Raw genomic sequence first — 14,352 nt, 5'->3', positions numbered from 1 at the left:
GAAAAACTTAGTGAAGGTTTGCCTTGCAAGTCCAAGGACCTTCATCCAATTTAGAGAACTCATGTAAAACTGCTGGGCCTGGTGACAAAGTACTTGTAACTCTAGGGCTGGGGAGGCAAACTCTAGAAGTTGCTTGGGACTTGTGAGCCGGCCAATCTAGCTTGTTTGTTGGTCTCTCTATGCCAGTGAGAGATCCTCCCCGAGAAGAGGTAGATAAAAAGTTGGGCTCACACTTCTAGTCCTAGCACTCTGGAGGCAGAGGCAAGCAGACCTTTGTGGGTTCAAAGCCAGCATGGGCTACACAGCAAGTAGCAGGCTGGCCAAGGCTACTGCTTTTCAGAGGACCCAGTTTCAAGCCCCAGCAACCACATGGAGGCTCCCAACTGTTGGGTGTCTTCTGATACTTCTGACTGCTACAGCCACCCATGTTAGGCACAGACATGTACACAGGCAAAAACATTAATACACTTAAAATAAATGTAATTCTTAAAAAATTAAGAAGAGTTTCTAAGGATAGATCTTGAGGCTGCTCCCTCCACGTGCACACATGCATCCCTGCTCCCCCAATGCACATAAATGCATTTAAAAGACCAATGAAAAGTAGCAATTACTTCCTTTTGTTTGTCATGTTGCCAGGGCAACATCTCCTGGACTATCTTGGCATTGGCTCAGAGTAAACAGGAATGGAAAAAAAAAGCTTGAAGAAGCTTGATCAGTATTTGTAACTTCCCATTAAAGATTTTACAGCTCTTCAAGATATAAAAATAAACATTAAAGTTCGCCACAGCTCTCATTACAGGCCCCTGGCAAGATGGCTTCAGGGTTGCAAAGGGTGCCACCTTCTTAGGTCATTCATTTAAGGGAAGCACCTGGGACAGTGTTACCACGTGTGCAATTCCCAAACGCTCTACCAACGCACATGGAGGCACATCCGCCACCGGATTATCTGCTTACATTCCTGGTGTGTTTCAAAGTTTTCATCAGAAAAAGTTGGAGAAACGTGTTTATCGCAACAGAGAAGGTGGAAAGTTAAAATAAGAACATCAGAAAGTTTAGGTATCAAGTAAGAGGCTTTTTTTTTTAAACCAATTAAAACCAATAATTTACTGTAATTCAACTTTCTAAGACAGACGTGTAACTAGAGCTTCCTAACTGCTGCTGAGCTAAACAGTGGTTCTGGAATGCAATGGCGGCCGAGAGATTAGGAAAGGACAATGTTGTGAGGCAATGGTTTTGGATCCCAGGATGAGGAGAGGCTCATTCAGGCTTTCTGCGACAGTCTGACACCTCAGGCTCTGGGCTTCTCTGGGGGCTCTGCTCGATGGCAGTGTGCACCACTGTGCACTGGGACATGCTAGCAACAAGCCAGGCGGTGGTGATGCATGCCTTTAATCTCAGGACTTGGGAGGAAGAGGCAGGTGGATTTCCGTGAGTTAGAGGCCAGCCTGGTCTACAGGGTGAGTTCCAGGTCAGCTGGAAGTACACAGAGAAATCCTGTCTTGAAAAATGAACCAACCAACCAACCGAAAAACCCTTAAAGCATATTTTTCTAACAGTATTTGTAAATCAAAGCAGAAACTGAAGCAAAGCCAGTGAAAACAATCTTTTTTGTTGTTAAGATTTTATTCTTCCCATTTAATGCAAGTAAAAGAGAATTATCAATAGTTTTTTGTTTCTTATGTTTGTTTTTTGAGATGGTCTCTCTATATTTCCCTGGCTGTCCTGGAGACAGCTTAGTCCTGTAGACTAGACTGAGCTCAAACTTGTAAGATCTGCCTGCCCCTGCCCCTGCCCCTGCCCCTGCCCCTGCCCCTGCCCCTGCCCCTGCCCCTGCCCCTGCCTCTGCCTCTGGAGAGCTAGGATGGAAGGCGTGTGCCTCCATGCCTGGCGACAGTTAAGTATACGGGTGGTTTGCCTGCATGTAGTCTGTGGGCCATCTGAGTGTCCTGGAGGCCAGCAGAAGGCTGAGATTTCCCGGGGACGAGCGTTCCAGATGATTATGAGCCTCTCTGTATGGGAGAGCAACAGATCTCTCAGCTGCTGAGCCATCTTTCTGGCCCCCAGTAGTTTTTACTAGCAGAGATGGAACACTCCCTATGTTTTTAAGTCTCCACATCCCTAGTACTGACCTTACTGGAGTACATTTATTCTCCTGTGCTCAAAACAAATCGGAGCATTTAAGGAGCCAGCTGCGCTGAGAAGAGGAGCTCAGACAAACCACTCAGGAGCTAACAGACACAGTAATCCTGTTATAAACTTCTGATGGCTCTCTTTTTGTAAGGAGGATGTCCAGAGCATCTGGACAGAACTCCGTTCTTCTTTATTTCCTGCTTGCTTTTTATTAAGGACATTTTAACTTGTGTGTGCTTATGTGAATGTACACACATCTGGGTACCTGTGGAGGCCAGAAGAGGGCACTGGGCACCCTGGGGCAGAGTTACAGGCAGTTACACACTCCCTCTTCACTGTAGGCGCAGGCACTGAATCAGGCAGGGCTTCTACAAGAACAGGAAACACTTTAACCACTGAGCCATCCCTCCACTCCTATTTTCTTTTTTCTTTTCTTTTTTTTTTTTTTGGAGCTGGGGACCGAACCCAGGGCCTTGCGCTTATATTTTATTTTTTCAACTCAGAGTTTTGCTATGCTTCTCAGGCTCCTGACTTCTGGGTTTACAAGCACCGTGGCCAGCTGATTCAGTACTTCAATTCTCTATAACAGCTTTTGAGAAGTTTGAACTTTCCTTTCTGCCCACGCCTGAAATCACTGTATTCAAGATATGAGGAGGACTGTGAGTTTGAGGCCAGCCTGACACAGCTACGCATAGCAAGACCACATGACAGAGCCATGGTGTTCTAAAATCTGCCAGGGAAAAGCAGCAGTTGCACCACTGCGTCTGTGGCGAGGTCTTTAGTTAAGAGAAAACAGCTGGAGCGTTAGCATTCACGTGAGCAGCTGCCTGGGCTTTCATTTGAAGCTGTTTGCTTTTGTGCAACTTTTTATAGAACAATGACATCCACGTCTAAGGCTCCAGACACAGGAGCATATGTAAATTAGCAAGGTAGAGACTGCAGAATGAAGGAAACGGGGCGCTTGTTAAGACAAACTCAATCAGTCAAAGAATCGATAGTGAGAAAGTGTTAACACCAGGAATGACTTTTAGTTTTTATAGAAAATAAAAATTAACTGTTACGATTTTTCTTTAAAGAATTATAATTTAATGTAGTAAAAAAGCAAGAGAGATAAAGTGATCTTTAAATTTTCATAATTTTCATCCAGTTTGTGTACGTGTGGCCATGTACTGTGGCACACACAGCATCTGTGCCCGCTGAGTCATCCCACCAGGCCCATAAACAAAACTTGGTTTGTTCTTTGTTTTTTTGGTTTTATTTATTTTGCTCTATGTGTTCATCCCACCAGGCCCATAAACAAAACTTGGTTTGTTCTTTGTGTTTTTGGTTTTATTTATTTTGCTCTATGTGTATGATCGTTTTGATGGCGAGTGTGCATGTATGTGTACCACGCGCAGGCCTGGTGCCTGCAGAGGTCAGAAGAAGGAATCAGATCCCTGGAACTGGAGTTATGGATGGTTGTGAACCATCGTGAGTGCTGCGAACAGAACCCTTGTTCTCTGTGGGAGCAACAAGTGCTATTTTAATGACTGAGCCTTCTCTCCAATTCCCTTCATCCCCTTGAGGCAGGATCTCATGTCTCCCAGGCTGGTCTTCAAGGGTGACCTCAGACTTCTGATCCTCCTGCCTCCACCCACGGAGGGCAGGATTACAGACACTGCCACAGCACTTCTACGCATAAACAGTGCTGGAGGATAAGCCCAACTTGATTCCTGCAAACAGGATCTCAACTGCAGAACTGTCTCTGTCAAACTGGCCTGTGGAGACGTCCGTACGGCATTTTCTTGACTGCTAATGTGATGGAAGGGCCTCGCCCGCTGTGGGCTGTACGCCTGGGCGCCCCTGGGCAGGTGCTGCAGGGTTGTAGAAGGGCAGCAGAAACGAACCTTCTGGCAAGCCTGTGAGAGTTCTTCCAGGGGCTTCTCCCTCAGATCCTGCACTGTCCTTTCTCCAGAAACTGTGCACTGAGACTAAGAAGGCGAATACACTCCTCCCCACCTTGATTTAGCCAGTGATTTATCGCAGCAACGGAAAGGAAACATAGTAATTCTCACAGATAGCTAAAGAAAGCTTTTTAATGTTGGTTTTTCATAAAACTAAAACTTTATTTTTATTCAAAAAAGAAGCCTAGCATGTCAGTCCCCAGCTCCCAAAAAAAAAAAAGAAAAAAAAAAAAAAAAAAAAAAAAAAGAAGCCTAGCGTGTCTTCTGTTGGCTTTTTCTAGCTAACACATTGAAAGCAATCTTCTTCCACACACCAAACCTTCCAGGACACATTTATTCTACATCCTGCTTCCTTTATAGTCTAAACTTAAGCCAAGTAACTACTCTCACAAAGTAAATTTTACTGATTAACAAGGAAAGTAAACCTGGGTTGAGACATGGTTATCGCTAAGTCACCTTAAGGTGACAATGAAGTTCTGATTCTATCGGCTCAGGAAAGGGTCAGCTTTTACTCAGCATTAATGTGACGAAGTCACCACCGGACACTTCCAAGGTGCCTGACAAGGAATGTAATCTTACGGTGGCAAATCTGCTAGGATCCTTTGCTTTTCTTTGCTACTGTAACAAACACGAACATGACTTTCTACTTGATATTAAGTCCAAGCTGGTTGGTGCCAAATGAAGTTAGCTGAGCTGACAATTAGGTCTTGAAGTAACAGTGACAGGGTTCATGAGGGGAGGTGGCTGTATTCAATCAACCTGAGAGAAAGGACCAGCAGGAAGGGGTAGGTTCAACGGGCCTGGTTATTACACCTGCTCCAACATTAAACACAGTGCCCGGGGAGGAGCCATCTCATCTGTCCCTTCTGAAGGAGCTTCCTGCTGCTGGGTTCCACGCCAGCAGGAAGTCACAGGTCTCTCACAGAAGTGTGTTTCCTGGTTGGGGTTTGCAGAGTGGGGTCAGGTTCGGTGGCCGAGTTAGCAAGAAGCTGGATGATCTTAGGGGATAAAGACCTCTCGAAGCGAAGCTGTGATACTATGCAGACCTCTGTTTTCCCAAATATGCCAATAATATGGTAAAAATCCTAAACAAAAACCATGACGCTTCACCCTTGCAGATTCAGAACGAGGATATATTGCTTCCCTAGTAAATTTATCAGAAGTCAGAGCAGAAAGAGCAGGAAATTGGCTAAACTCGGCCGATCCGAGTCCCAGAGGATGCATCAAGTGGGGAAGTGGCACTCATTCACAAGGGAGGAGTCTGAGTTTGGAGCAGAGGTGAACACCGAGAGAAAAGACATGATGTGACGCTCGAGCTACCAGAAGGTGGGAACGGCAGGGGTGGACAGGGAGAACTAGCTGTCTTCATCAACACCGGGCAAGTGGCATGGGCTCTGCATCCAGCACTTAGAAGGCCGAGTTATGAGGGCCACGGGTGCTGAGCCAGGCCAGACCACATGGAAGGTCCTCTCTGTGCAAACACAGGCACTTTCTGGTTCCTTCACACTCATCACGTTACTCTGTTCAACCCCAGAGACAAGGAGGACTGAGGGACACAATCACAGTCCTCTCTGCCCAGCAGATGGAGATCTGCTGTGGCACATGGTGACCTAAGGGGCCACATAAGAACACAGATGGCCGGCGTGTGGAGGCCCAGGGCTGTGTGCTACTCACTGTTAGTGTAAGTGATTCTCACAGGCACGCGGGACAGAGCCAAATCCATGATCGGGCTAATGGCTTGTCCTCCTCACATGTCTTTTAACAATTAAAATTCTGTGTTTATTTGTGGGGTTGGGGAGGAAGGAGCTGCATGCCATGGCACACGTGTGGAGTCCGAGGACGATGTTTGGAGACAGCTCCTTTCACCTTGTGAATCCCGGGGATCAGACTCAATCAGGCTTGGGGTGAGCACCTGCTGAGCCCCCGTGCCAGCCTGTTGTCTTTTCCTGACTTTTTTGAAAATTTGGTCCAAACAAACAAAAAACCCACAATTCCCCAGAAAAGAGCTATGGATTACATAAACAATACCTAAACATCTGACTAAAATAGCTCTAATGTAGCAGCATAAACGTCTCCCCAGGAGAGATTCAGTGATCAAATATATTTGAGGAAAAGAACATAGTACAGGTTCCCCTTTTAGGTCACAGTGCAGATGAGGATTCAGAAAGCACTGGGGTTCAGGGTTAGAGGGCTGGGGCGATAGCTCAGTTGGTAAGAGCGTTTGCTCTGCGACACTGGGACCTGAGTTTGAATCCTCACAACAACTTGAATCCACTTAGAAGGTGGACTCTGAGAGACGGCTGGCCACACGCCTAGCTGAAAAGGCAAACCCATGGAACTGTGAGAGAACCTGCCCCGAGGCAATGTTTCAGTGGCAGAGGAAGACACACAAAGCCCTGATCTGACCTCACATGCACACTCACAAGTGCACACAAAACGTATTCACAGGGCTCAGTTGCTGGGGACAGCATACCATGACACAGAAGGCGCCTAGACCCTGAGAAACAGGAGACACCCCTCCAGGGGATCCGCCATCAGAAATAAAGAACTGCCCACAGCAGGCCTAGATGGAGACATCTCAGAAGCCAGCGAGCAGCTGCTGGAAAAGTTGTTCCCATTTCTCCTAACCCTAGCTCTGGACAATGGCTATGTAGATTTCATTTGTGCGTGACTGCCTTTCAGTTGGCCTTGGTGTGCATAATAATTCTATTATATCTTACTTTCCTACTTCTTTCTCCTTCTGCTCTGGTGAATTCTGTGAAACTAGATGATCCTCGATGAAATTCTTTTTTTTTTTTCCCTTTTTTTTCGGAGCTTGGGACCAAACCCACGGTCTTGCACGGTCTTTTTCGGAGCTGGGGACCGAATCCAGGACCTTGCGCTTGCTAGGCAAGTGCTCTACCACTGAGCCAAATCTCCAACCCCCCTCGATGAAATTCTTTTTTTTTTAAAAGATTTATTTATTTATTATATATAAGTACATTGTAGCTGTTTTCAGACACACCAGAAGAGGGCGTCAGATCTCTTTACAGATGGTTGTGAGCCACCATGTGGTTGCTGGGAATTGAACTCATGACCTCTGGAAGAGCAGTCGGGTACTCTTAACCGCTGAGCCATCTCTCCAGCCCTCAATGAAATTCTTAAACAATCATAACTGAGGCGCAGGGTCAGCAGCGCTCAGTCCTAACGAACTGGTGCAGGCTGTGTCATCACAGTGCAGTAACCCCACAGTGGTAGCTTCAGATTCATGTTTATCTTGCAAACAAAGTTTGAAGAAATTAAGAAAATGAAGCAGAGGGGTTGGGGATTTAGCTCAGTGGTAGAGCGCTTGCCTAGCAAGTGCAAGGTCCTGGATTCGGTCCCCAGCTCCGAAAAAAAGAAAAAAAGAAAAAAAAAAACAAAAAACAAAAAACAAAAAACCCACTGGGGCTCTTAGGAGCGTCACTGCGTGCCGTGTGCAGAAGCAGAAGGTGGCGGAACTGCTGAGGTAAGGGTTAACCTGACTCTCTCTGGCCGCTGTCATTCATTACTCGAGCTTCACAGGAGCACACGCAGCTGACCTCAGAACTCTGAGCTCTGAGGTACAGTAAGTTAAGAGTTAAAGTTTAAATAATGATAGGTCTGCAATTATTTTGGCTATGGGCCTGGGACTAGGGGTGAGTTTGAAACTTAGGGGAACAATCGTAATTCTTAATTCTTTGTGAGATGTGATCATTCTTTTGAACTTAACACATTTGGCAGTGATTATACAATGTCTCTCTTTCTACCTGCTTTTTGGAGTAACAGTAAAAGACTGGGACACGTTAAAGGCAGAGCAGTGTGTGTGTGAGGTGTGTGTGAGGTGTGTGTGAGGTGTGTGTGAGCTGTGTGAGCTGTGTGAGAGAAGTGTGTAGTACACAGGAATGTGCAGAGTGCACAGGATAGCGCAGAATGCAAGCAGCCTCACGCTGCAGAGAAAGCAAAGGAGAGAGAAAGCGCAGTTTCAAGCCTTGAAATTTGCCTGTCAGTTTGTACCTGAAGAAGTTGCCTGTGTCTGTTTATTATGCGCCTTCCAGATATCCCTGCTTCTAGTTGAGAACCCTGATCCTGAATTGAGGCTGGACCCTGGCACTCAGTGAGTCAGGCTCTTACAAGACAAATGGGAGGACCTACCTCTGAATCCCCAGAACTGACAAAGTCCAGCATGTGGTACATCGGTCTGTAACCCCAGTGTTCCTATGGTAATATGGGAGGCAGAGACAAGAGAATTCCTGGGAGCTCCTGACCAGATGGCTTGGCACACGAAGGGCAAACAGGAGACCTGATCCACCAAGGTGGATGAGGACCACTGACACCTGAAGTGTCCTCTGATCTGCATATAAGCACCACGGCACACTTGCACTTAAAGTGCTCTCTCTCTCTCTCTCTCTCTCTCACACACACACACACACACACACACACACACACACACACACACTCACTTTTAAATCTCTCTATCAAACCTGCTCTTCTCACAGAATACCAACTAGTGCATTTTAAGAAACGAGTACCGAAGGACAAGTGGAAACACAGGATCAAAGGTGAATCCTGATCAATAGTGATCAATTGGGTGAGAGGTAAGGAAGCTGAAAGGTTAACACAGGCATTCTCTCCTTCACAGGTTTTGGCTTATTTGTCTGTCTTTGTTTGTTTTAAAATAAGATCTCGCTTGTAGGCAGGCCGGCCTGGATCCTCCTGCCTCAGCCTCCCGGGTGAGCGATGGCCGACTTGCTCCTGCTTGGCTTGGATGTAGCAGCACCACTTGCCACAGTGTTGGTTTCTGACAGACGGGCCCTGTTCTAGACTCACTTGTCCTCCAGAGCACTGTGAGCTCTCTGTGCCCCTCAATCCCTGACTGGCCAAGAGCAACAGAACAAAGCAGCATGGGTTTTTCGGTTTCTCCCCACTGTGTAGAGAGGGAGGGAGTAAGGACGCTAGTGAATGGCTGACTGCATCTATAAATGAACTCTGGGCTAACGATGTATGAATGGCGACTTCATCTTACCAGCTTTGCAATTCGGCAAAGGCTTGCTTCATTTTCTTGATGGACGCGTCCATCTCCTCTTTGACGACAACTCGGTACCGTGCCAGGGACACAGTGCAGCGCTGGAGGTCTTTCACCGACTTCTCAATGTTAGAACCTTGTTGGCACAGAGACATTATTTTAGAAAGGAACATGCGAACTAACAGTTGGATCTGAATGCTTTAGGTCAAATGTCATATGGACTAAGACTGTATTCCAAATGACCACCCATTCCAACAACAACGACAAAAACTTCTCTAATCAAAATGAAGTAACAGGAGCTGGATTTATCCTCCCATCTTAAACAATGAATACCCAACGCAGATGAAATATATAAAACAACGGCTCTTAGCAGTGGACAGCAGACAGCACTTCCCCTGAAAAGCTGACAAGTGAAGGGAGCCTCTGACTGCCCCAACTCACCGTCTGGACAGTTTCTAAGCTGCAAAAAGAGAGAAGAAATCCCAGGCCTGGCAGTCACCTTGAACTGAGGAAGCAAGGAGGCCAAGGCTAGAATCCCCAAGACCGAGCACACAGAACGATACGCAAAGACGGGCAGCAGCGGGTGGACGGAGCCCCAGAAGCTCAGCATTAGCAGTGTACAGACTTGAGGACATCACCAAGTCAGCAGAGGAGTGGACTACATCAGGCTCCACCCAGGCCAGGGACAGCTCACACCCTAATTCCAACCCTAGCCCTAACCTCACAATAGACACAGCGACCGCGTGGAGGAGTCAAGTATGAAGGGATATCAAAAGCTGAGGATCTGGGCTGGAGGGATGGCTCAGAGGTTAAGCGCACTGGCTGCTCTTCCAGAGAACTTGGATTTGACTCCCAGCACCCACTTTGCAGTTTATAACTGTCTACAATTCCAGTTCCGAAGGATCCAATGCTGTTCCCTGGTTTCCATGGGCACTGAGGACATATATGGTACACAGACATATTTGCAGTCAAAGCACTCATATACATAAAATAAATAAAAAATTAAGGTGGGGCCATTGGTAGAGTGTTTGCCTGGTGTGCCCTGGCATTAATCCCTTGGACCATAATAAAGTATTTTGGAGAGAGATATCAAACAGCTATCAGACAAATACAGACACATGTTAAGCATAGATATAGAAGACATTTCAAAATTCTGAAGAACTCAATTTTCAGAAATAAAAATAGTAATGGGTTAAACTATTAAAGAAAAAGGAGCAGTACGGGTCTCAGGCAGGCCCTCTGCATACATGCGATGTCTGTGTAGCTTGGTCTTCTGTGGGGCTCCCAAGTGGGAGTGGAGGAGGACATCTCTGAGGCTGGCCTGCTCTTAGGACTCTTCTCCTGGTGGGCTGCCGCCTCCAGCCTTTATATGAGGGGAGGTGCTAGTCTTGTCGCAGTTTGACAGCCATGCTAGCTGATACCCTGGGAGACCTGCCCTGTTCTGAAGAGACTGAGGAGTGAACTGGGGGAAGAGGAGAGGTGGAGAAGGCACTGGGAGGGGGTGGGGAGATTGCAGTGGGATGTAATATATGAGAGAGGAAAAGCCGTGAATCTTAAGACAGCAACTTATAAACCATTTCAAGTGAAATGAAACACAGACAAGAAGGAACGCTATCTGAAAAGATACTGTGTTTTCAAAGCTCCTCAAATGACAGGGTCTAACAGAAATAATTTGCCTGCCACACAGACTTGAAGAAACTAGAAAGCTCTCACTCTCCGGAGAAGTTTGAAGCATTACACATGGAGAAGTCACCATCACAGAAAAAGAGGAAGCACATTCACTTACACGACATATTCTAAGAGTTTCTAGGAGCTCTACTAACCTTCCTACCTAACAACACCAACATTATAGAAACAAGTTAATGGGTCAGAATCACCACTACAAGAGGCCTAGAGTTGAACAAAAACACACATTCTGTTTGTTTTCTTTGTTTCTCTGTCTCTCGAGTCTCTGGTTTTTGAGATGAGGTCTCACTTTGGGACCATGGCTGGCTTTGGAACTCATATATACATACACCAGGTTAGCCCTGAGCTTCAAATTAGCCCTGAGCTTGCAATGATCCTCCTGCTTCTGTCTCCCACGGCTGGGATTAGACATCAGTAACTAGTGTGTGGGGGACATGTGTATAAGTATGGCATGCACACCACGGCACAGAGGTCAAAGGGTAACACTTTTACGTGTTGAACCCTCTTTTGGGCTCTGTTTTTGTTTTATTTTTGGAACAGGGCCTCACAGATTCCTGGCTGGCCTTGAACTCACTATGCAGCTTGCTCCTTCCTTCTTCTCCCCCACCCTTCCTTCCCACCACACCCAGCTTAGCACAAACATCGTCCTTCCTTATTTTCTTCCTTCCTTCTTCTAGCTGCAAGCCTGGGAATCAAGCCTAGTGCCCTGCACATCTTCCTCAAGTCCCACACTGAGCTAAACCCTAGCTCACGGTGTGTTTTTGAGACAGGACCTCACTGCATACACCCTAAGCCGCTCTCAACCTTGTGCTCCTGTCTGAGCGTCTCGAGGGGCTGAGAGCATACGTATGCACTATCACACCCAGCCCACACTTCCAATTTGTATGTGTCTGCACGTGTGTACGTATGTGTGTGTGTGTGTGTTTAAAGAGGTCAGCCATGGGTGTCATCCCTTAGGAGCCACCTCATTTATTTTTATTTTTTTTAAGATTTACTTTTTTAGACTGGAGAGATGGTTCAGTGGTTAAGAGTACTAACTGTTCTTCCAAGGACCTACGTTCAGTTCCCAGCACAGACATGACAGCTCACATATAACTGTTCTCACAACTGTCACTCCAGTTCCAGGGGACCTGGTACCCTCACACAGACATTCATGCGGGCCAAAAAAAATGACTTTTTTATTTTATGTGTATGAGGGTTTTGCTTGTATATGTGTGTGTGTGTATCATATATGTGCTACATGTGTGCCAGTGTTGACAGGTCAATTGGATCCACTGCAACTGGAGTTATACAGATGGCTGTGAGCTTTTTTTTTTTTCTCTTTTCTTTTCTTTTTTTCGGAGCTGGGGACCGAACCCAGGGCCTTGCGCTTGCTAGGCAAGCGCTCTACCACTGAGCTAAATCCCCAACCCCGGCTGTGAGCTTTTATGTGGGAGTTGGAACCACACCCTGGTGCTCTGCAACAAGTAGTCTTAACTGTAAGCCATCTCTCCATCTCTTGTCTTTGAGACACTGAGATCCCTTGGGCATACCAACAGGGAAGGATGACCGGTCTCTAAGCCAGAGGACCTTCTGTCCCCACAGTACAGGGCTCCTCATACACATGGTCACATCTAGCTTATCCATATGGCTACTGGGCTCCAAACGCAGGTCCTGATGCACAGCAACCTTTCACTGACCATCTCTCTGGCCCCTACACTTTCAATTCCACCCATTTGTTAGTGACTACTGGGACACTGCCCAGGCCAACCATAAACTCCTCAGCTTACGGGACCCTCCTGCTTCAGCTACGGGAGCAGCTGCTGGCACTAAAGCCTGTTTAACTTTTTAATATAAATTCCTCTCAATACAATTTGACTTCCTTTGGAACCTAACAGTTTTTTTTTTTCTTTTCTTTTTTTAGGAGCTGGGGCCTGAACCCAGGGCCTTGCGCTTGCTAGGCAAGCACTCTACCACTGAGCTACAACCCCGGAACCTAACAGTTTTTAAGCCCCCTACAAACCTTATTTTTGCTTGACTAGATATTCTCAGACCAGCCGATCAGCAGCAAGTTGAAAAGGAAGTGCTTATTAAAATGTCAGAGGGCAGAGGCCCTCGCCACCAAACCTGACCACCTGAGCTTGATCCCCAGATGCCACGGTGGAGAAACAGGCACAGAGACAGACACGTGCGCACGCACACACACTCACACATACACACACATACACTCTCACAAAAACGCATGCGCGCGCGCGCGCTCTCTCTCTTTCTCATATAAAAAAAGAATAAATGAAATTTTAAAATGCAGCTCATATGGAATAAATGATTTAAAAATAGCTACAATTTATGATGGTCCCCTATATTTCTATTCACTGCTCACTGGAGAGGACCACCATGCTTAGATATATGAAGTACTGAGGAATCTCTTTGTTTAGTAACTAGTTGTTTATTTAAATGATTATTATAACATATAAGAAAGAAGGTTGTTCAGTGTGGGGATCCGTACCTTTGATCCCAGCTCTCAGGAGGCAAAGGCATACGGATTTCTGTGAATTTGAGGCTAGTGTGGTATATACAGAAAATTACAAGCCAGCCAGACTACACAGACCCTATCCCAAAACAACACACACACACACACACACACACACACACACACACACACACACACACACACACACACTACTAGTTGGTACAAGTATCTGTTGTTGTTGAGATGACATCAACCACCTTAGCCCAAAGCTAGCCTGGCAGGTGTGGCCTTCCTTCCTCAGGCTCCTGAGTGCTAAGATTATAGGCATGCTCTCAACACTGCGATTTTCTGCCAATGATTATAATAGTCAAATATTTGAAAGTAAAGATCTATCACCAATCAATACCAAGTATTTCAGGGGACATGCTCTTGTGAAAACCTCAGCCTGTCTTCTGACTTCAGTAAGGGCAGGAGGCTGCAGAGAGCAGCTTTGACATTTCCTGTGAAATGTCCTGTCAGACAGAGGCGGTCACCTGTTGGAAGAACAGACATGACCAGCTGCCGTCAAGCTCAGGGAACCGTCAGCATCTGAATCCTCTCGGACACCCTCTGTTGCAGGCAGGGACTACATTCTGGAACCTCGGCTTTAAGGGTGACAGTCAGAAACAGTTGTTTTCTCTCCCAAGTGGGCCTTGCACTTACCCAGCTTTTTATTGGTAGACGAGAGTGGAACATTCTCCATTCCCAGATTTGACACCTGCGCCCCTGTGGCGGCTCTGGAGAGAGATTTGGCAGCATTCCGGGATTGCTGGACGTTCGAGATTGAGTGCGTAGTCAAAGACTTGGGCTCAAAGTCAGAGACACCATTCTCCAGCACAGAACCTGTCCAACAGAGGACAGCGGTTTACAGCACAGTGTGGGGTAAATTATCTGAGCCGTCTCCAGTACAGAAAGCAAGCAGGTAAAAATGTCAGACAAAACCACGCCTATTAAAAAAGCTGTTAGCTTCCATAAGCTGCAACAAAGAAAAACAATTTTATAATGTCTCAGAGGGGGAAAAAAGAATGGAAAAGATTTACAGAGTAGAAAAAGGGCAGAACTGGAAAATGAGAATAATGCTC

The 14,352-nt window shown here is 46.4% G+C and overlaps 1 protein-coding gene across 1 annotated transcript in view; it reads right to left on the bottom strand.

Annotated features, from left to right (window-relative positions):
- Positions 1-14,352, bottom strand: part of Spats2 (spermatogenesis associated serine rich 2) — a 70,077-nt gene that overhangs the window by 13,271 nt on the left and 42,454 nt on the right. The window contains exons 7-8 of the mRNA XM_032886200.1: positions 13,934-14,113; positions 9,097-9,232 (exon numbers count right to left, since the gene is read on the bottom strand). Of these exons, the coding sequence (XP_032742091.1) occupies positions 9,097-9,232; positions 13,934-14,113 (316 nt within the window). The remainder of the gene's footprint in view (positions 1-9,096; positions 9,233-13,933; positions 14,114-14,352) is intronic.

The sequence above is a fragment of the Rattus rattus genome, chromosome 1, assembly GCF_011064425.1.
Source record: "Rattus rattus isolate New Zealand chromosome 1, Rrattus_CSIRO_v1, whole genome shotgun sequence".
Classification (NCBI taxonomy): Eukaryota; Metazoa; Chordata; class Mammalia; order Rodentia; family Muridae; genus Rattus; species Rattus rattus.
Note: the sequence above shows the minus strand (reverse complement) of the source record. Positions and strands in the feature narration are given on the sequence as shown.